At 58.4% G+C, this 21,087-nt stretch overlaps 2 protein-coding genes across 7 annotated transcripts; one reads left to right on the top strand and one right to left on the bottom strand.

The window, feature by feature from the left end:
* The first annotated feature begins 1,097 nt into the window (after positions 1-1,097).
* On the top strand, positions 1,098-10,506 carry CBX2 (chromobox 2). 5 transcript variants are annotated; one of them, XM_061174992.1, is made up of 5 exons: positions 1,098-1,191; positions 1,263-1,306; positions 2,338-2,403; positions 4,682-4,787; positions 6,201-10,506. In XM_061174992.1, the coding sequence occupies exons 1-5, from the start codon at positions 1,120-1,122 to the stop codon at positions 7,503-7,505; spliced, it is 1,593 nt and encodes a 530-aa protein (XP_061030975.1). In that variant the 5' UTR covers positions 1,098-1,119; the 3' UTR covers positions 7,506-10,506. The 5 variants fall into 5 exon arrangements, with proteins under 5 accessions (XP_061030975.1, XP_061030976.1, XP_061030979.1 ...); XM_061174993.1 differs by lacking the exon at positions 2,338-2,403; XM_061174995.1 differs by lacking the exons at positions 1,098-1,191; positions 1,263-1,306; positions 2,338-2,403 and adding exons at positions 2,439-2,593; positions 3,500-3,519.
* Positions 10,507-16,390: 5,884 nt separating this feature from the next.
* Positions 16,391-18,919, bottom strand: CBX8 (chromobox 8). 2 transcript variants are annotated; one of them, XM_061176035.1, is made up of 5 exons: positions 18,807-18,919; positions 18,376-18,419; positions 18,125-18,190; positions 17,932-17,998; positions 16,391-17,479 (listed from the first exon to the last, which is right to left on the bottom strand). In XM_061176035.1, exons 1-5 carry the CDS (start codon positions 18,873-18,875, stop codon positions 16,598-16,600), a joined length of 1,128 nt encoding a protein of 375 aa, XP_061032018.1. In that variant the 5' UTR covers positions 18,876-18,919; the 3' UTR covers positions 16,391-16,597. The 2 variants fall into 2 exon arrangements, with proteins under 2 accessions (XP_061032018.1, XP_061032019.1); XM_061176036.1 differs by lacking the exons at positions 18,125-18,190; positions 18,376-18,419 and having other exon boundaries at positions 18,807-18,873.
* Positions 18,920-21,087: the final 2,168 nt, after the last annotated feature.

Below are 21,087 nucleotides of genomic sequence, written 5' to 3'. Positions count from 1 at the left end.
AAGATCTAAATGATTTAAGGGAAGAGTTGCTCATGGAATACTGATCTGAACAGCATTAAGGGTGGCTGCCGAAGATGACCCCACCGGACTCCAGCGCACCGCCTTCTCTAAACCCGGTCCAGTCTCCTCTCTGCCGCATGCAATTGATCCAAAGGACATGGACTGCCAAATCCTAGCGGGCCCATTAATGACTTAGTCCTAGGTTAGAACCACGTCCTCAAATCCCGATCCCATCTCCTCCACATTCATTTCCTTAAAATCATGAAACAAAATTTTAAAAGGTGCAGTTGCTTTTCTCCCTACGTGCGCCCTAAAACTTGGGGGTTGGGTGCCACTCTTCACAACTTAAAGAACGAAGAGCCGTTCGTTTCCACCAGATGCATTTTCCTCTCTCGCCTTTGAGGGAAAAAGCTGGGCTGCTCCGTTTTTGCCGCTCACGTCCTCCCCCAGTACTTTGTCTTCCATTCCTTCCCCGCCCCCGCCCCAGCCCGTTTTGCTCCCACGCAAAATAGTACGACTGCCCGAGACCAAAGGAGACCAAGTTCAAAAATGCGGAGGGCGCCTGGGCCCTCCGCGCCCCAAGCAGCGCCCCTCGGGGACAGGGGCAGGAAGCGGCCGCCTCGCCGCGTCCCAACTTCCCCCCCCTTCGGGGCAGAACAATGGCTTTTTGCCCGGAAAACGAAGTTCGGAGGAGGCCGGGCGCACCCCGGAGACCAAGCGGGACTCGACTGTTGATCGCCAGGTCCTAAGAGGCAAGGCGCCTCCTTCTTCCCCGCGAGGGACACGCCCGCGCTCGGTTGACCCACGCGCGCTGCCCGCGGCCCCAACCCACCCAGACCAGGCGCGCCGGACCCCCGCCCGGGGCGCGAAGCTGATCCCGCCGTGAACAATGCGCGCCCCGCCCCCCGGCACCGCCCCCTCGCGCTCATTGGTCCATGCCGGAACAGGGCGGCCCGCACGGGCTGGTGGCGGGCTGGGGCGCGCGGGGCGCGGAGGCGTTGCGCGTGCGCGGGGCGGGCCTGAACGGGGCGGGGGCGGTGCTTTGTGTGCGGCCGGCAGGGCGCGCGGCGGCGGTGGCTGTGCGGGGTGCGGCGGGTGCCGCGGTCTGGGCGGGGCAGCATGGAGGAGCTGAGCAGCGTGGGCGAGCAGGTCTTCGCCGCCGAGTGCATCCTGAGCAAGCGGCTCCGCAAGGTGCGTGCGGCCCGGCCCGTGCCCACCCGCGCCCGCCCACCCCGGCTCACGCGCCTCTTCTCTCCCTGCAGGGCAAGCTGGAGTACCTGGTCAAGTGGCGTGGCTGGTCCTCCAAGTGAGTCCCCAACAATGCGGCGCCCGCCTTCCCGCCCGCGCCACCTCGGTGTGAAGGGGGGGCGGCGTGGGGTTCCTCGGCCGCGCCGTCGGGGGGCGTCCGCGCGCCGGGCGGGAAGTTTGCGGGGGCTCCGCGGGCTCCTCGGGCTTGGCGGGAGGGGGCACCCAGCCTGCGCGGGGTGCCCTTTGTTTACAAGCCCGCGGGTCGCAGGGCTGGGCGGCCTCCCCTTCCAGCCCGCCCAGCTCCGCTCCCGGCGCCCCGGCCGCCTCTCCCCGCGCCTGGCCCGCGCCCCTCCGGCGCCGCGCGTTCCTCCCGCGCCCATTTGTTGCATGCGCCCCCGCCCGCCTCAGCCCTCCCCGCGGGACCGCGAGCCCCCCTCCTCTAGTCCGTATTTTCCCCGCTGTAACCTGAGCTTTCTATTCATGGATGTAGGGCTCCTTTTTTTTTTTTTTTTTTCTTTTAATGGAAGGGAGGGGACTTGGCATCCCGGAAGGGGCTCTATTTACAGACAATCGCGCAGACCCAGTTCCCCTTTCTTCCCGGACCCCACTTTTCTTTCTTTGCTTAACTCTCCGGGTTCCTGGCCCGCGTAGGCCTGGGCGCCAGCAACATCTTTGGGCTGCGTTTCTGTGCCCCTAGGCCTCCTCCTCCCTGCATCCTGAAGGAGCCTTCCCTTCCCTCCCTGGCTCCGGACCAGGGTTTGGGGTCTTCCCTCTCTGCAACTTTCCATTTTATTGGCATTTGTTTTCCTCCAGAGGGAGGCTGTAGAGTCCTCCTGAGGCCGGGTGTTAATTGGGGGTTGAGGTGGTGGTTTCCCTTTGAGTTTGAGGACACGGTGTTGGCTTCAAGAGTTCGGTGTCCAGGAGCTCGTCCTGGGCGTGGGTGAGACCTTTCGGGACTCTCCCCAGCACCCCGGTGCCCTGGCTGCCAACAGGGATCGGAGAGCAATGGGGCAACCCCACTTGGGCTTGTTTCTGAAGTGTCTGGGCAGTGCCTAGTGCTTTAAGATGCCCTGTTCTTTGCTTTTCCAGACACAACAGCTGGGAGCCAGAGGAAAATATCCTGGACCCGAGGCTGCTCTTGGCTTTCCAGAAGAAGTGAGAAAGTTAACAGACCTGTGGGAGGGGGAGACTGTTGGGGGGACCCTGGCCTGTCACACAGTCGTACAGGGCAGTGATGGCGCTCCAGGAGTCCCAGGCTTGGGCTGTGGTTTGAGGTCCCAGATGAGTCCTCTTCCCACCTTCCCTCGGCTGGCCAGCACTGTGCCCAGACCTTGGGAGTCACTGAGTAAGTGCTGCTTTTGGTCTTTGTGACAGCCAGACTTGCCAAAATGAACCTTCTTGGTTCCTTCGTGAAAAGTTCTGGCTTCTCTTCTTGGCCTTTTCTGTTGACTAGTTTGCAAACAGCACTGATAAAAACAAGGATGGCAGGTTTGCCCTAAAAATTGCAGACCTGGCCTCCCAGTCCTCCTCGTGGGTGCCATTGAGCAAGAGAAGGCTCAGAGAGGGAACTGGGACACACAGCAGAAAGTTATGCCTACTGTGGTGTGTCTGACCAAGAACAACACATTTATTTTTCTCTGTGCTGCAAAACAGCTAGCACCAAGTGAGCACCACGGGGGCCCCTTTACCAGTCTCAGGGGCTGAATTTACTTCTGTAATTCTAGATGGCATATCTATTTTTAGGTAGGAGACTTGGGTTAAGAGAGACCTCTTTGAGATACTCAGGGGAAAGGGTGGTGAGGAGCATGTGATGGCATAAGGTTGCAGGGAGTGCTATTCCAGAGCAGGCTGGTGGGGGCAAGGTGTGGGGATTGCCCTGTTGATAGAGGCTGATTAATTAGGTGCTCAGAAGCTTTCCCAGATGGGGTCGATCCGGCCAGCTGTTCTCTGGTAGCTCAAGCTGTGTCCACTTTTTTTTCACTATAGCAGGACATTTTGGGTCTTCTCAGAAGGGCCATGGCAATGGGGAAAAATAGAGATAGATTTTGGTGGGGGGGGTGAGAGAAAATACATCGAGCATATGCTTGCCTCAGTACCTTTGAAGAAGTTTATCAGCAAGCTCACCGTCTGCTATTTACGCCGTAACTCAGCTCCTGTAAGTCGCAGAGGGTGGGAGCTGGTACTTTTCTCTGTAAGACAGTGTCCTGACCGTCGAGAGAGTGTGTGTCCTTAACGTCACTTTTACTTACAGCACAGCAGACAGGAACTGAGGTTAGCAAATAAATCCCAGAGAGATAGATGCAGCAGTTAAAAAGAACCATGGGGTGGTCTGGTTTACATCACGGGGGAGAGAAAACTGGGAAAGTGGGTGCTCTGCCTTCCTGTCCAGCCCAGAGATCCCCCTGGGAACTAGGAACTGGTGGTGATTTGCTTGGTGTGGGGATGTGGCCTTTGACTGTAAGGGGAAGTCTCAGGTTCAGAGCTCACGGGTACAGGTTAATGTGTCAGCGGAGACCCATGAGTGCTCCTGTTCTTTTAGGAGACAGGTTGGGGCTGCTTTGAGTATGAGCTGTGTCTCGTACTAATTGGCTTTTTTAAGAGATCACCTTACAGGCCTCAATGAGACGATGTTTGCCCATTTTGATTACCGGGAAACTGCTCCAGATAGAGCCTCTTCCCCGGGGGTAGCCTGGAATAGAGGCTTTTGGGGGTGGTGGGTGGAGGCGGCTTTCTTGGCTCCCTGACCCCAAGTCACGGAGCTGGTTAACGGTGTCCTGCCTTGAGCCCTGAGCCGCGGCCACCTCGGAATCAGGCGTCACCAGTACTTCCATCTAGAGCAGAGTCTAGGAACAGAAAGGGCTTAGAAAAAGGAAACCGCAAAAGAAATGTGAGCCAGGGGCACTGGCTCTGGGTAGACCGTGTGGGGAACAGGAGCCCTTGGTTACCCCAGTGCTCTCACGACCGTGAGATTTTGTGCGGGCATTAGAAGACTGAGAATGGGGGGCAATGGTCCTCACCTCCCTACCTCTGGACTCTCTTACTTGGAGTGAGGGGGTTGGACCACGTGACCACAAAGCCTCCTTCTAGTTGTGGTATTGTAGAATTTCCACAGTACCGTCTACCTGCAGAAAGTGGCCAGGATTCACACAGGGTTTTAAGAGGATTCGGAGAAAACTGGGAGCTGTTCCTTTCCCAGCTTTACTTGAATTTCGTGACTTGTCTTTACCCAAATGTAAATGTAATAGATGGAGGTAAAAATAATACTGAGCCCTAAGGCAAAGAGGGGGGTCTGGACCTCTGCCTTGGATGTGTTAATTAACAGGATATGTTTTTGCAGGGAAACTGGTGATAAGCTACCTGGGGGTGTTTGAAACCACGGGGTTCCAGGGTGGCAGAAGGAAAGTCTGTGACTCTGATTGCTGATTGTCTTCAGGGAACACGAGAAGGAGGTGCAGAACCGGAAGAGAGGCAAGCGGCCCAGGGGCAGGCCGAGGAAGCACACAGTGATGTCCCCCTGCAGCCGGCACTCCAAGCTCAAGGTGGGTGGCTGCTTCCCTCCCAGCAGTGGCTCTCGGCCGGCTGAGTGGAAGGCAGTGGTGGGAGGGTTGCGGGCTTTGGGGAGGGAGGCCAGCTGGCACCTCCACATAAGTCTTTCCCTTGCTCAGAAGACCTTGGCTCTGCCTCTCTCTAGGCTGCCGCTGTGAGCCTCTGCCAGCAGGGGGCAACAGCAAACCTCAGCTCTCCACCTCCTGCCCTGTCTCTCTGGGGAGGGCCCTGCAATGGTTAAGCCCCCCAAGCTGGTTTCCTGGTCCTGTGACGTGCACTCTGCTACTTTCTCACCTCCAGTGGCTTACAGGGAACAAAAAACAGGAAGCATGTACACAGTAGGTGCTCATAGGTTTGCCAGGTAGGCGCAGCTAAGAGGGGCACACACACCTGGGCTCCATGGCACAGCCCCTCTTTCCAGTAGCTCAGAGGCAGGATGGGGAAGGGGTCCCGGCCTCAGTCTTAGAAGTGTCTTTGATTTCTCTCTCGAAGGCACTGCCCTCAGGGCCTGAACCCACGCACTGGCCAGGAGCTCAGTCACTTCTTACAAAACCGCCCTTCCAGGAGGCTGAGAATCCTGCTGTGAGTCTTATTGGCTAGGGTACGCTGGCCCGGTTTTGTCTTCAAAATGTTCCTTTTGAGCAGGATAGTGGGGCTGGAGGAGTCAACTTTACTGCAGGAGAATGTGGGGCGTGTACGTTGAGAAACATCAGCAAGGCGGGGGGCCAGCCAGGCAAGGAGGCCCCAGACTCCCTGGGTTTGATTCCATCATCCCCAGTTCGGGGCAGGCGAGCTTTGTGGCCGGGAGCAGGCGTTGGCTCTGTCTACCTAAAGCACACTTCTTATACAGGGACCTGAGAAACAGTAGGGTGTGCTTAATTAGTGTTTGGGATGACACCCAGAGGATGAGGAGGGCAGTGGTTTGTTTTCCTATGTGCTGGAAGGTTCTGAAGGGGTCAGCTTTGGAAATGGGGAGATGGAAGCAAGATGTCCAGTTGCTTTAGGTTACCGAGCTCTCACACACACTGCTTCACTCCACCCTTCCCTTCTGAGACATGTGAATCATGCTGCTCTGAATTTCCCTTTTCCAGGTGTCTGCCGAGGGCCAGGAGCTCCCCGTGCGTCCCTGGAAAGCTCGGCGTGCATTGTCAGCATGTGAGCGTTTCCCTCCATCGTTCTGGCTTCACTTTGTGAACCACCTATTTTTCTTTGTTCTCTTTCACTTTTAACTGCATTTCTTGGAACCTCGTAAGGACCTCTTCAATCCTTTCTGGAACCAAACAGTGAGATCGCTCCCTCCTGGCTGCCTCTCTGGTCTGGAAGCCACAGGAGGGGCCGGCTCCAAGGTGTGTGATGCCCCTGGAGACCAGGCTGTAGAAGTGACACCTTCCCCTTTGTCGTTGCAGGAACCCGACGCCCCCTCCAAATCCAAATCCAGCAGTTCCTCCTCTTCCTCCACGTCCTCCTCTTCTTCCTCAGATGAAGAGGATGACAGCGACTTAGACGCCAAGAGGGGCCCCCGGGGCCGTGAGACTCACCCAGTGCCTCAGAAGAAGGCCCAGATCCTGGTAGCCAAGCCCGAACTGAAGGATCCCATCCGGAAGAAGCGGGGCCGCAAGCCCCTGCCCCCAGAGCAGAAGGCGGCCCGGAGGCCCGTGAGCCTGGCCAAGGTGCTGAAGACGGCCCGGAAGGACCTAGGGGCACCGGCCGGCAAGCTGCCCCCCCCGCTCAGTGCCCCCGTGGCCGGCCTGGCAGCCCTGAAGGCCCATGCCAAGGAGGCTTGCAGTGGCCCCAGCACCATGGCCACCCCGGAGAACTTGGCCAGCCTGATGAAGGGCATGGCCGGCAGCCCCAGCCGGGGTGGTATCAGCTGGCAGAGCTCCATCGTGCACTACATGAACCGGATGAGCCAGAGCCAGGCCCAGGCCGCCGGCAGACTGGCTCTCAGGGCCCCAACTGCCAGCAAGTGCAGCCTAGGGCTGGACCTGAAGGTGAGGACGCAGAAGGGGGAGCTGGGGATAAGCCCCCCGGGAAGCAAAGTCCCAAAGGCCCCCAGTGGTGCTCTGGAGCAGAAAGGGGGGGGCACAGGAGGGCCTCCGCACGTCCACAGTGGCAACAAGGTCCCTGCCGGGTGCCTGGGCCCCCAGCCTGCACCCACCCAGGAGCTGAGCCTCCAGGTTTTGGACTTACAGAGTGTCAAGAACGGCACACCAGGGCTGGGCATGGTCGCCCGCCATGCCACAACCACCAAGGGTAACCCTGCCACCCACCCAGCCACTGGGAAGGGTGCCGGGGGTGGCCTCACTGCGGTGAGTGGGGCTGGCCTGCCCACCGACGGCAGCAAGAGTGAGAAGCTGGCCTCCAGGGCAGCAGCCCTGCCCACCCCTGCCGGCAAGAGGGACTTTGTCAAGGGCAGCATTGCCCCGGGGCAGGAGGGCCACCCGACTCCGGGAGAGGCGCGGAAGACGGCTACACTGTCTGAGATGAGCACCGGCGAAGAGAACAGCAGCTCCGACTCGGACCCTGACTCGGCCTCCCTGCCCAGTGCCGGACAGAACCTGTCAGTGTCCGTCCAAACCAGCCAGGACTGGAAGCCCACCCGCAGCCTCATAGAGCATGTCTTCGTCACCGACGTCACCGCCAACCTCATCACAGTCACGGTGAAGGAGTCTCCCACCAGCGTGGGCTTCTTCAACCTGAGACATTACTGACACCCCGTGGCTGCCCGGGCCTCACCTGCCCCTCTCTGGCCTCTGGCTTTGCTTTGATACATGGCCCGCATCCCAAACCCTCTCCAGGGGACGGTGGCCTCCTTCAAGGGCAGGCTTGGATGGGAACTCCCCTGGACCCAGCCCTGCCTGCGACTTTGGCAGGGGAGGCTCCGTGATGCCTTGCCACCCGGCCTCGCCCTTGTTCCTACCTCTGGGCCTTTGCTTTGCTCTCCATTTGCCTCAGGAAGTCTAGGTGGCCGCCTGTGGCTCAGCGAAATGTTTCTCAAGAGCATCCTGTGTTTCTTGAGCCCAACCATGTTCGCTCTTCGAACTGCCTCCGTGGCCTGTGATGACAACGGTGGTCACCTTGCCTCCCACTTTCCCAGGGCACAGGTGTTGGGGGGGGGGGCTTCTCCTGGCCCAGCTTGGCTGTTCCTGCCCAGCGGCTGGAAGAGAGGGTGTACTTAGGGCTGGGGGGAGGTAAGGTCTGGGGAGCTGCTCCAGGGAAGACTCTGCTCAGTGTGTGGGAGGGTGGGGGGAGCAGGAAAGGGGCCTTTCTGGTCGGAACTCCCCCCTCAGCAATGCCTGAGCTGGCGAGGGTGAGGGGACTGTCCACCTCCCTGCCCCCACCCAGGACAGATGAGGGCTGTGGCCTTAATGTAAGAGGACAGGTGTGGCAGTTGGATCAGGAACCCTGAAGAGGCTGGTGTTGGTGCCATCTAACCCTGATGCACATTAACAACAGCAGCCCCCAAATGTCGACTCAGAGGCCAGCATGGGCAGGGAGGGGGCCGGTCCCAGAGCTGTTCCGCCTGAACCTCCGAGTTTGGGGGACAGAAGGAGAAGGATGTCCTGCTGCTGCCCTCCTTTCTGCCAGCCTCAAGGACTGCCTTAGTCCTAATCATGGCCCCACAAACTGCCCCAGATCCACTGGGAGGTGGGCAGTTGCTGGAAGTAGGTCTCCCCTCCCGACATCCGCTGGCTTCCAGCTGCCGTGCAGGTGCTTCCCACGGTTCCCACCTACCTTCCCCTGACAATCCCTTCCCACTTCTGGGGGTTCCATGTTCTCTTACCCAGCTGAGAAGCTGTATCCCTGTACCATTTGGGAAATGGGACAAAATCTGAGTGACCCACCTGGTCTTTGGAAAGGCCAGAGCTGCCAGCCCGACTGCCTCCCCCCAGATGGCTGAGTCCGGCAGCTGTCTTGGCAATTCCAACCAACAACAGAATTGCCATTACTGATTTGGGGCAGAGAGGTACATCAGTGAGTGGGGTCACTGGTCTTTGATGCCAAAAAGAAAAGTGGGAGTGCAGGGGACTTTATTTCTGCTTCAGTTATCGGTTAACATCTGCCAGCAGGTGCGGGATCTTCTGTTGTCCCCATAGCCCTGAGTGCAGTGGACACGGTGGGCTCTGGTTTCTGAGGGTGGGCCTGCCAGAACTCCAGTCCCCTCAGTCCCTCACCCTCCACGCCAAATAGGAAGAGATGGCTTTTGTGTGGCCAAATCGATTTCAACAGTGTGCCTTTGGGGACAGATCCACATCCAGGATCTCATTGAGGGGCATCCAAATGCAGCTTCCAACTCTTGTATGTGATAGCCATGCTGGCTGCAGCAGGAATGGTGCCCACCCTGGCAAACCTGAGGACTGGGGGTCCTGGACAGCCAGGCTGAAACTGGAAAGTGGCAGTAAAGGGGTAGAATGCCCCCTCCACTGCCCCAGCAGGGGATGGCGAGATGCCAGTGCACTGCACAGTCTGGAAGGAAGGGGTGCCAGCACCCTGGGCCCCTGGCACCAACCTCCCCTCCTTGTCCCCAGATGTCCCTGGGTGAGACTAAAGGGGCTCTCCTGGGCTGCCTCCCCCTCAAAGGAGCTCATAACCTCCAAGTTTTGCTGCCTTAGAGGCTGCAGAGCCAGGCCAGTAGCAGCTCTCCCCTGCAAGCCCTCAGGGTGACCTTGCTCTGGGCTGATCTGACAGCCCCAGCAGCCAGGTCTCCAAATCCTGATTAGGTGCCTTTCTGTTTACCAGCTACTTCAATCCCAAAGTTTGAATCTGCAAACACCTTACTCCTAGCCACTTTGCCTTCTTGCTGTGTTGTGTGTCTGTCTTGGTGTTTGCGACTCCAAGAGGTTCATGTTTGTGTGTGTACACACGTGCAGGTGTGACAGCCTTCGCTGAAGAGTTGGACAGATGTTCAGAGTTGGTCGTCATGTTTACCAATAAAGTAGTACTTTTTTTGCTGCTCTGTATGTGTGTGTGTGGCTAGGCATTGGTCACACATCTGACTTGTTTATCCTGCAGGGTTTCTTATGCGAACTGCACCACAGTGTATATTGAGTGGGTGTTTTAAACCTGTTTTTCTGTTTGCTTTTGTAACGGATAGGAAGAAGTGGCCAGTCTATCATCTTCTTTAGAGGATTTGGCATATTTTTCTATATATTCTTTGGTACCAAAAAGAGTGTTCCTTGTTTTTGGTTACACTCAAGATTCTGACCCGGCTAAGAGAGCTCTGGGCCTAGAGGTTTTATTAGGGGAAAACTAGGGGGGAGGACCAGAGCTTTGGACCATTGCCAATCACTGCCTTGATTTGTGTTTTTTAATTTAAAAAAAAAAAGCCAAGTTATTCATGTATGCCACTTCTAATTACTTTAAAGTATGGCTGTTTGTTTGCTTTTTTAAAAGAGAGAGAACAAAAGTGAATATGTTATTGCCCTGGGAAACTTAAGATCTTTGTTGAAACAGCACAGCAGCCCAGCCCCCATATTCAATCAGGACCAACCAGTTAAAGGAAATGCTTCCCCCAGGAAACCCACAATGGTTTGGGGGAAAGGGGTGGGAGGAGGGGAGAGGTAGTGCCTAGAGGACCAGATTTTTGCTCAAGTGCATCTAAAGATTCTGTGGATTTTCTAGTATTTTTGGAGAACTAACGCTAGGAATAGGTTGCAGATCTTTTTAGACTGATGTTAATTTATTTTGCAGGGGGGAGTCATTAGCAAAGGTGTCAGAGGATTTTTGTCTTAACTTTTTGTTAACTCTTAGTATATCAATAAATTCTTTTCTTAACTTTTCAGCCTGGTGTATGTCATGAGTGATACCTGGAAACAACAGTCTCTTCACTTTCCCTTTCTTGAGGCAAAATAGTTATCTGGACTCGAACTGAATCATGGGGTGAAAACATTAAAGGCTTTGGGAAAGGCTCAGCCACTTTCCTGGGATTGGAAAAAAAAAAAAAAGTTCTTCTAAGCAAAGAGGTGGGGTTGATTATGAGTCCCTACACCAGCATTTCCCAGGGAGGACAGTTTGGCACCAAAGGGGACATTTGGCAATGCCTGGAGACAATTTTGGTTGTCACAACTCCGGGGCAGGGGTGAGTGTTGTTGCTACTGGCGTCTAGTGGGTAGAGGCCAGGGATGCTGCAATACATTATAAACTCACTCTGAGACATCTCCCAGAAACTAACACTTTAGGTTAAAACAAAATTTCCACACACACACACACCCAGTATCCAATGATACTGTGTTGGAAAGCTGCTCAACCCCTTGAATCCACCACATGTGGTAACACTTTTATTAAAGGACACAGCAATAAAATTCCAGGGGAGTTGCCATGAAGCACAAGAAACTGAATTGGTGGTGCTACTGCGACTCCTAACCCATGGCTCATAATAGATGATTTGCTTATTATATAACCTTCCCTGGTCCTTTAAGGTTTGCATTACCCTCAGCATGAATTTATTCATAAATTTCAGCCTCCGGGGAGAATGAAGCTCCCTTTGAAGTAAAGAGAGAAGTTGGGCCTGGACGTTGGCCACCACTGGTTGAAAGGCTAGTTGGGGCGAAGGCCTGAATGTTTTAGTTCGGGAGGAGATTCCCGATACAAACAGCAATGCACCCCCCCAGCTCTGCCCGGCTCCAGAAAAGCCCTGCGAATTTGAAATCAGATTCTTGCAGGGAAGGCTGCTGGCATGTTTTCTTTTGTTGTGCCTTCGGTGGCTGGAGGGGCTTTCTTTTGGAGGAGGTGGGCAGGGAGGACCCTAGCTGTCCTGTCCTCCGCCTTTGACAGCAGCAGAAAGGGGTTGGGGATGGCCAGGAAAGAGCGGGCTAGAGGGAGTAAGAGCCCGCGCCCTTCCCGGTGGCGGGCCCGAGTCCGCTTGTACAGAGCGCCGGCCAGACGTGCACGAGGGGGGGCCCTGACCCACACTGGCCTTTGTTAGTTTCTGCGCTGCTGATCTGATCGCCTAATCCACCGCCTTCCCAGAAGAATGGGCTGGGCTGCCAAGGGGCCCGACCTGGCCCGCGGCATCCCGGGGGCTCAGCCCCGCGCCTGCCGGTCCAGCCCGAGGGCGCCTGGTGGATCCGGCGGGCTGGACACCTCCTTCTTCCCTACCTTTGTGGCTGGAGGGCCTGGCCGAAGGGAGGGCGCAGAGGGGGAGCCCGCGGTGGCCCACTCTAGAGTACTTTTGGGTAGGGGAGATGAGGCATTCCCTTCTCCTTTTGGGACCCAGAAAGGCACCGCCGCCGGGGAGGGGGTGGGCGCCAGGGAGCGGGGCTGAGGCCATCGCCTCTAGAGGGCGCGCGCGACCCGCGAAGATCGGGCCGAGGTCTCTCGACGCGCGGGGAACATTCCCCACCCCGGGCTCCGAGCTGCTAAGGGGAACCGAATTGCACGACCCGAAACCCGACCGCTCTGAGATGCACCCCAGCAGCCTCCGTTTCCAAAGTCTCGCGAAGAAAGCCCCGGCCCCAGGCCACAGCCTCTTTCTCCGTGTCCAGGCTCCCAAGGCTGGAGGTAGAGCCCGAGCAAGCCCTGAGACGCTCCAACTCGAACTCCAGCTGGACCGAAGGCCAGTCCCTCTGGTCCCAGGGGACTTTGGGGTGAGAAGAGGAAATCAGAATACGAGCCCCCAAAGTGCGGGGGCAGGCCTGTTCGCCATTGGGTCTCCCGCACACAGCACGGGGCCTCGACTAGCATCTGTACTGTTAAGCATCAAAGGGACCAAAAAAAAAAAAAAAAATCCAACCCGACGCTCTCCGAAGAGCCATAAAGATTCCAGTTCAACCAGTGTGTGTGCTGGACCAGGCTCCGCGCTGGCGGCGGCCCCACGAGGCGGCCCTGCCCTCCGGAGGCAAAGGAATGCCCCAGCCGGAGGCAGCACCACAGGCCCAGGCCTCCACACCTGGTCTCTTTCCCAGAGAATCTGCCCAGGCAACGGAAACTCGCGGAAAAAGCACCAGATCAAAGCCGAGGCTGGTGGTGGCCAGACAACTGGGGAAAGTGGGCCACTCCATCTCCCTATCTCCCAAAGCACGAGCCCACTCTGCTGCCCAATGCGGGAGGGAGTCTTGGTGGAGCAGCGGGGCCACGGCTTTGGGGCTGGCCGCCCGCCGCGACCCTCACCAAGCCACTCCACTCCACTCCACTCCCCGCCCACTGACTCTGCCCGCCGGCCCAGTCCCTCACGTCCGAAGGGTGACCCATTGCCCCAAGCCCAGGCTCCTGGCCGCGCCCTCCCTCCCGGGTCCTCACACAGGCCACAGACTAGAGAAAGGAGGCGGGGAGAGCTCCGCCAGACGTGGGGTCACCGATTCGATGGACAAGAGCAGGAGATGCGCCAGCCTACGCGTGCCCACACGCCTCCCTTCGGGCTCTGCCAAGTACGCCTAGATCCGCGCTTCTCCGCGGGGCGACGTCTGCTAGGGCTATGGGGGTGGAAGTGAGCTCAATGTGGTGGCCTCTTTGGGGTCCCAAGGGCGGCTCTTCTGTGCCGGCTTCACGACCCCGCCCCATTGCTGCAGAGTCTTCGGCCAGGAAAATCTGAGAAACCCCCACCCCACCCTGTGCTCTGCTCTATCCCAGACCGTTCCTCGCCCAGCGATGGGGGTGTTGCCCCTCCCCAGAAGACCGGGGACTGAGAGGCAGTGGGGGTTGGCGGGGGCGGGGGCGCGGGGCTGCGCCGCGGCAGCTCCGGGTTCACTAATCACATCAGCGCGCTCTGCGCCAGCTCGGAGCAGCCAGTTGCCTAGCAATACCCGCGAACTCAATTCCTCAATCAATAGGCGCGAGGCGCTGCATTTCGGGGAGCGCTGGCGAGGCTAGGTGGGTCTGGGGGGCGGGTCCCCAGACAGCACTGGTGAGCTGGCGGGGAAGCCGGGGGAGCGCGGCACAGAGGCGCCGGGAGTCAGGGACCAGGACCTCAGGCCTGGGGGTGGGGTGCGCTGCGGGAGTCCTGCCAGAAGAAAAGGGAACCCAGAGGTCGGGCCCATCTTCCCGAGATCCCCGAGTTCTGCCCAGGCCGCAGAGAAGTGCAGTCCGTAGGTGAGGAAAGCCAGGACCATCCCCCTTAGAAGGCTAAGAAGGGTCACATCCCGCTCCCTCCCAAGCCTACCCCTCTCCACCGCCGGGTTTGGCATCCCCTCAGTTGGGGAAGGGCCTACTGGAAACAGAATCGTCCAGGGCCGACAGGGCGAGAGAGGGGGGTGGGATGGGTAATGAGCGAGGAGGGAAGGATCCTCTCCCCCGCGAGGCGCCTGTTCCCTCTTCTCGAGGGCCAGAAAAAAGGAATAAAATCCGAGACACGTCTCTATTTACAAAGTATATATTTAAACACGTAAAAAGCGGTATTGGATACAGACATTCACAACCGCGGAAGATAGGTGCCAACCTTCACTCGAGCTGAGGCGGAGATCGAGTCGAGATTTGTACAAATCTTAGAATTAAATAAACCCAACACGCACACATCCCGCGCGGTTGCAGACTCCCAGCCACGCGGCCCCGGCCCTGCCCACCCACCCCCAGGTCAGCGTCGCAAAAGAGAGTAAAAGAGACGCGCGAATGGCCACGGACAGACGGCAGGACAGAGGGACAGACGGCAGGACAGAGGGACGGTGGGGCAGAACGACGCTAGCCGGGAAAGGTCGGAGGGAAGGGGCAAAGTCAGCCCCGAGGGAGGGAGATGAGGGCGAAGGGAGGAAGGGAGGGAGGGAAGGCGGCAGCCAGGTAAAGACACGTGTCCCGGAGTGACCTTCCACTCGGTAACAGACATGTCCCGTCAATGAAGTTTCATCTGAAAATAGCGTCGATATTTAAATAGATACACTTGGTCAACGGCGCTTCTTTATACAAAGTCTAAAATACCAGTTTTACAAATGCGAGCAGATAAAAATCCCCATTCCAGGGGCTTCTCTTTACAGGCGCAATTTGATAATTAAAAAAAAAAAATCATGTAGTACACCGTCTTCCTCTTTTTTACCCCCTCACTTCAAAGGCAGAAGTCTGGAGGAGAGAGAGGCTGAGAAGAGGGAGGTGGGAATACGGGGAGTGCGGAAGAGAAACCAGGCTGGGGTTCCCGCCCTGTCCCCCCAGCATCGAGAAGTTTCCCCCCTCAATCCCGGGTCCCCGCCGCGCTCGCCCGGAATCTGTGCTTCCTCTCAAGGCTCAGGGCCCCCTCGCCCCTCCCTCCACTAGCAATGGGAAGTTAGATCCCCGCTGGCCCTTTAAGGGTGGGGGAGGGCGGGGAGGCCGCAGGATCATTCCTCGAAGGGACCGGGATGTGAGGGGGACAGATTTGTGCTTTTGAGTCAAAAGAGGGGCGCGCGTTCTGCGACCCTGGAGCACAGCGTGGTCAGGAGTCGGCCGGGGCGGGGGCGTCCCGGGACCCGCCGCCACGCAAGGCCTCCCCAGCCGTCTCTTCTCCAACTCCCGCTCCTCCCTCCCCCTCTGGCGGAGTTTGAATGTCGAGTTCAAATAGAGAACACTCCGCGAATCGAAAAGGCCTATAAATTATAGCTTTTGCTTTTAAAGGGGAAAAAAAAAAAGGAAAAGTTCTGATGCGCACTCTTGGATGGAAACCTCCCCTCGCCCCTCCCCTCTCCCAGCCGAAACCGCCGGGATGCGAGTCCTGCCGGCTCCGAGCCCCGAGCCCCAAGCCCAGACCCTCCACCGCACTCCCAGCCAAGCTGCGGCCCCCGCTCCCAGCCGCCCCTCCCTCTGTGGGTCCCGCAGGGTGGGCCTGTCTGGCCATACATTCTCCTGAGAGCTGGCGGCCCGCCCTCCCCGAGGGAGGGAGGCTAGTCCAACTCTTCCTGGGAGGTGGGGGCCACCGTCTCTTCTGGCGAAACTAGAGGACGCGAAAAGGAAAGTCCACCCCCGACCACTTTTCTTGTAAAACAACAACCGCCTCGAACTCTGGGCACTGACATGCAATCCTCCCAATTTATCCTGGCATTTCGGGAATGTAAACAGATTCGCTGGATTTCTTTTCTTTCTGTGGAGTAAGGAAAGGAATCGAGGGAACTGGGAGATTTTGTCCACATGACATACACACGATCCGATCTGCGTGTACAACACACACATCTCCCGTAAAGTGCTTTTCCTGGTGTGGTCCTGGGAGAAATCTGCTGCTCCCCAACCACCCGCAACTTTTTACCTTTAACCTCACACACAAAAAGTTACTCCAGTTAATACCTTCTCCCCGCAACAGATTTCTTAATCTTAAAAAAAAAAAAAAGGAAAAAGAATAACAGACTGACCCCACCCCCTTCCTTTCTGATTGGGGAGCCAACCTTTTGTTGGCCTGGCCCACCAATGGGAAGAGAGAAAAAATCCGGGTCCTGCCTTGGTTCCAGGGGTCTGACCTGGGGCTGTAGGAAAAGGGAGGAGGGGTGAGGTGGGCTGGCTGAGTCTCTCCAGACACCATCAGAGGCCCAGTGCCCAGGTCTTCATCCTCCCTAGTGCCCTGGGTGGCTGTCAGGCCCCTCCTGCCCCAACTCAGCCTGTCTGCCCCAACTGAACCACACTGAGTCTCTCTTTCTCTCCTCGTTTAAATAAAACAACTTCAAGAGTTGAAATATATATATTTAGATATTTTTTCTTAAATAACATATTTACATCTAATAGAAAATATAACTCTAGAGATAATCTTTCCAACCAAAACTGAGGGGGAGGGATGAAAGGAAGGGGGTTACGTGAAGGTAGGGATGGGACAGGACCAGCCAGAAGGCCACCTCCCACCCAGAAATAAAAAGCATTATGCCAAGTTTGCACTCTCACTCTCTCTCCTGCTCTCTTGTCCTGGGATCACCCACCCAGCAATTCATCTTTTCTCTTTAAAAAAGCCTTGGTCCGTGTTACTTTCCTTAATTGTGACGGTCAAAAAGTTTGAGGTCACGTCGGTGACCACCACCTTCTCCAAGTTGGTCAGAGAGGGGCTCCAGGATTCTTCCTCTGGGTCCCCCAGGATTCTGGCCACTGGGATCCTGGCGATGAGGGAGGGCCTTCCCCCTTGGGCCCCCATGTCCCGATACAAGCCCCCCACAGAGCTGGGGGTGCCTGAGCCATGCCGGACCCGGGGACCACCAGGGTCCAGGGTGCCCTGGCCTTTGGCCTCCAGGAAGGCGGCCCTGTGCTTTATGACCCTGGCTGGAAAGGTGTCCACAGCCAGCTTGCCCGTGGCCTCAGCCGGGCTGGGGCTGGCCACACCGCACTGGGCCAGGTCCGAGTCCTGCCTTCGAGCCAGCTGGATCACACTGTGGCCAGCTGGGAACTTTCCTGCCCCGGAAGCAGTGTCGTCCAGCTTCCTGCCCTTGAGGTAATCTCCAAGGCCATCACTGGGTTCTCCCAAGGGCCTTTGTGAGGGGTCCAGGAGCTCTTTCCGGGGCTTGGGACCTCGCTTCTTGGAGCTGTCACCTGGCGAGCTGGGTTTGTCGTCTGCGCGGCTAGCACCCCGTTCACGCTCTCGTTCCCTCTCCCTCTCTCGATCCCGGTCCCGATCCCGGTCCCGATCCCGGTCCCGAGGGGGCTCCACTCGGCAGGTGCTGCTGCTCCCCGGTGGGGAAAGACCCATGTTCCGAAGGCCCTCACGGGCCCGGGAAGTAGAGGCCAGTTCTTGGGGTGAGCGGCCGGGATAGGGGATCCGAATGCCTCGGGCAGAGTCACTTCGGAACTCGTAAGTTTTGGCCTTTGCCTTGGCCTGGGCCTGCAAGAAGAGAATGCAGTGTCAAGAGCAGAGCAGGGCCCTGTCTACCGCCCCCACCTCCCCACCCCTCTTCCAGCCCCACCCTCCCTGCTACACTCTCTGATGGCTTGGAATTTCTATATGGGTTGGGGTGAAGCTTAGGGGCAGCAGTCTGGAGGAAGGAGTAGACGATCTATCTGGAAGCAGCCATTCACAACAAGCACACTTCTTGTATTTGATTATATGTCTAGTTGGGATGGCTGGGCGGTCCGATAAAGGAATTCTAGTGTGGAATCCTAGAATTCCCCTCCCCTCAAGACACCCTTAGCAGTGCCAGTGACTTGGTGACAGTCTGTCTGGGGACTCCCTCCTAGATTACAAATAGGCCACCCCACTGGTTCACAAGCCCTCAGGGCCCGCTTCCCACAAACTGACATAACATTGCTGCCCACCATTGGACACTGCTATCCTACCTTGAGCAGGAAGGTTTTGGGTTTGGGTCCTCGCTTTTTGGGGCCATAGAGCTCCATCTCTCGTTCCCTGCAGAAAGGAAGGAGGGAGAAAGGGGTGTGTGAGTAAAGAAGACAAGTGGGCCTCCAGTTCAAGCTGGATAGGAGCCACCCTTCGTGTTCTAAGTGAGAAGCTGAAGCTTGGAGGGGCCTCTACCTTTCCTCAAAGGCTGCGAGCAGGCGAGCATCCAGGATGTTTTCTTCAGGTTCCCATGTGCTGTACCTAAAAGGAATCAGGAAGAAGTGGGCATCAGTCCCGGGAGCAGGGAAAGAGCTGCGGGTAGGTGTGTGTATGTCTGTAACTTTTCTTGTTGCATTGTATTGTATTTCAACGTAAAGGGAAAAAGAGGAAGAAAGCAAGCTCCCAAATAACAGTCTGGGGTTGAGAATTGCACAGAACCTACTTACTTCTGCGACCAGCCCTTCCATTTCACGAGGTATTCCATGCGTCCCTGAGGATGCAAAAAGGAAAATGTATGTATGCACGGGGAAAAATGCATGACGGGGACACGAGAAATACATGCAAAAAAATGCATGCACCGAATGAATGCGCGAAATCCCACCGCGAAAGGCACGCGCCCGCTGCATCACCCCCTGCACGAAACGCTGCACAAAGTGCATGCACCGGCATTCATTCCTCCCACCCCGCCCCCCACCCCCCACCCCCCACCCATGCAATCTGTGCATCGCTGCAAGTCTAAGGAAAGCGCTTGGGCTCAGAGCCGCCGCCACGGCCGCGGCCGCTGCTGGGACCTGGGGGAAGGGAAGCTGGGCTGCAGCAGGGGGAGGGAACCCGGGCCGGGAGGGGAGGGCTCGGCCCAAGGCCTGGGGGCACCTACTTTCCGTATGCGCCGCTTCAGGAGGGCTTCGGCCGCGAACACCCGCTCCCCCACCGCTGAAAGCTCCATGTTGACTCGCCGCTTCCCCCCTTGGCCGCTTCCAGGAGCAGAAAAGCAGCAGCCAGCGCACGACAGACCATAATACTCTCCCGCTGACGTCAGTTCTCCTCCCCCTCCCGCGCGCTCGCTCCCTCCCCACCCCCTCCCGCGCGCGGCTCCCTCCTCCCCTCTCTCCCCGCGCTTCCTCCCGCCCCACGTGTTGCTAACGACGTTGCTAAAGCCGAGCGGCCAGGGCCAGCTCTCCCGCGCTCTGATTGGGCAAGCTGCGGGCCACGCCCCTCTCGCTTTCTCCCCCGCGTTGCTACGTGACCCGCGTTCCAATCGCCAGGGGGCGGAGTCCGAAGCGACTCCGGAGACAGAGCGCTGGCGAGGGGGTGGGGGGGGAGAGGCCGCCGCCGGAAGTGACGTCACGTGGAGGGCGGGCTCGGCCGCTGTCAGTCTGCTGGGCTGGCAGGGGGGCTGTCCACCCTCTGTCCCCGCCGGGGCCCCCTTCCCGCCGCCAAGATGTCCCTCCGGTGCTCAGCGTCCCCCACAGCTCTCGCTGGGACCCCTGCGGCGGTGTCAGCCAGGCCCCGCCCCCTCAGCGACCCCCAGCCCGCCCCACCCCCACCGCCCGGACTCGCGCCCTTCCCTCCCCCCGCCGCCGCCCGTGCCGCACAATGCACAATGCACAGGTGTTGGGGCGCCGCAGGCCGCGCCCGAACCCCGAGAGCCGGCGACGCGCCCCTTGCCAGCTCTTCCACCCGGTCCCCTCCCCCCGAGTTGCACACCCGACCCTCGGTCTCCATGGCAACGGCCTCCCCCGCCGCCGCCAGCCCCATCCCGCTAACAAATCAATGTGCCTGTGTCTCCTTCTCCTGTCGCGCAACCCTGCCCTCGGCCACCCTCCGGGCCCTGCGAGCCGGGCTGGGCTCGAGCGCTCGCCCCCAGCTCGGAAGCCGAATGCAGACCCAGTGGCGGCTCGCTGTTGCCGTCCGACCCTTCCCATACCCCGGGATCCCGTGGGGGGCGTCGCGCGCCTTTTTCCTGCCCCTCCCCACCCGTCCCAGACGCCCGCAGCCACCTGCCTCTGCCGCTAGCCCGCGCTGCTCGTCCCCGCCAGGCCCTGGCCCCAAGTGTCGCCAGCCACAGCCCAGCCGCTCCGTGCCCCGGGCCTGGGTGTGTTGGGGGAGGGCATGGACGACCACCAAGCAGAGTCTGGAGCTTGGTTGGGGTTGGGGCGCGCGGCTGGGGGAGCGTCCTGCTTCCCCCGGATCCGGGCGACCCGCTGGGCCTGCGCCGCGCACTTCCTGTCCACAGCTCTTCCCAACGTGCGTGGCAGACACTCCGCGAGAAAACCCGGGGAGCGTCGCGGGGTCCAGTGCGGGTTGAGGAAGAGGGGCGAAAATGGCGGGGTCCAGGAAAGGGGGCGAGGGCCGGGCCCTAGATGCCTCGAGTTTGCACACACGCAAACACAAGCTCCTGTTCAGCTCGAGGTGACCCGTGGCTGGGGCGGCGGCGGCGGCGGGGACAGCAGCCCAAGTCCGGGCCCAGCAATCCCCAACCCTTTTCTCTTACCAACCAAGCTGCAAGTAACAGCACCTACTCCTCGGAACCCACGATTTAGTTAAAACATCGCTGATAAACTTGATTGGAAGCAGTTTCCCTTGGCGAGGGATGTGGTGGAAGAGAGAAAAAAGAAAGAACGAGAGAGAGAGAAGGAAAGGCGAGCCAAGGAGTCTGACTCGAAAGGGCAGAAAGCCCAGAGCGGAAAACCGGCCTCCTGTCCAAAGTTAGGTGCGCGGCGGGAGCGGCGCGTCCTGGACGCGCGGGACAGGCGCGGCTCCCGGCCCACCCTCCCTGCCACTCCCCGCCCCCACCCCTGGAAACGCGGGGTTCCAGTTTTTGGCCTTGCTCAAACTTTACAAGGTGGGCTTTAGGTGTACAGTCTCCTCTCTCTGGCCGTTTGGTCTTATTAGCGAACAGCGAGTTGGCGACGCCCAGATCGCTCTGGCGACCCGCGCGGGCTGCCCGCGAGAGGCCGCCGACGGCCGCGTCCTTAATCATAAAAAGTCATTCCCGGTAACAAATAGTTTCGTTGGCCGGTGCCAGCGATACAGCTGTTTCTGTTTAAGCTTAAATACTTTCCAACAGTTTGGGCAGTAAAAATAAAGTCGGCCTCAGCCGCCTATAAGTGTCTGGTTTCCCCGCCCAGAGAAAGCCCACCCTCCGCCCTGGGCCC

This window comes from Eubalaena glacialis, chromosome 19 (assembly GCF_028564815.1).
Source record: "Eubalaena glacialis isolate mEubGla1 chromosome 19, mEubGla1.1.hap2.+ XY, whole genome shotgun sequence".
Classification (NCBI taxonomy): domain Eukaryota; kingdom Metazoa; phylum Chordata; class Mammalia; order Artiodactyla; family Balaenidae; genus Eubalaena; species Eubalaena glacialis.
Note: the sequence above shows the minus strand (reverse complement) of the source record. Positions and strands in the feature narration are given on the sequence as shown.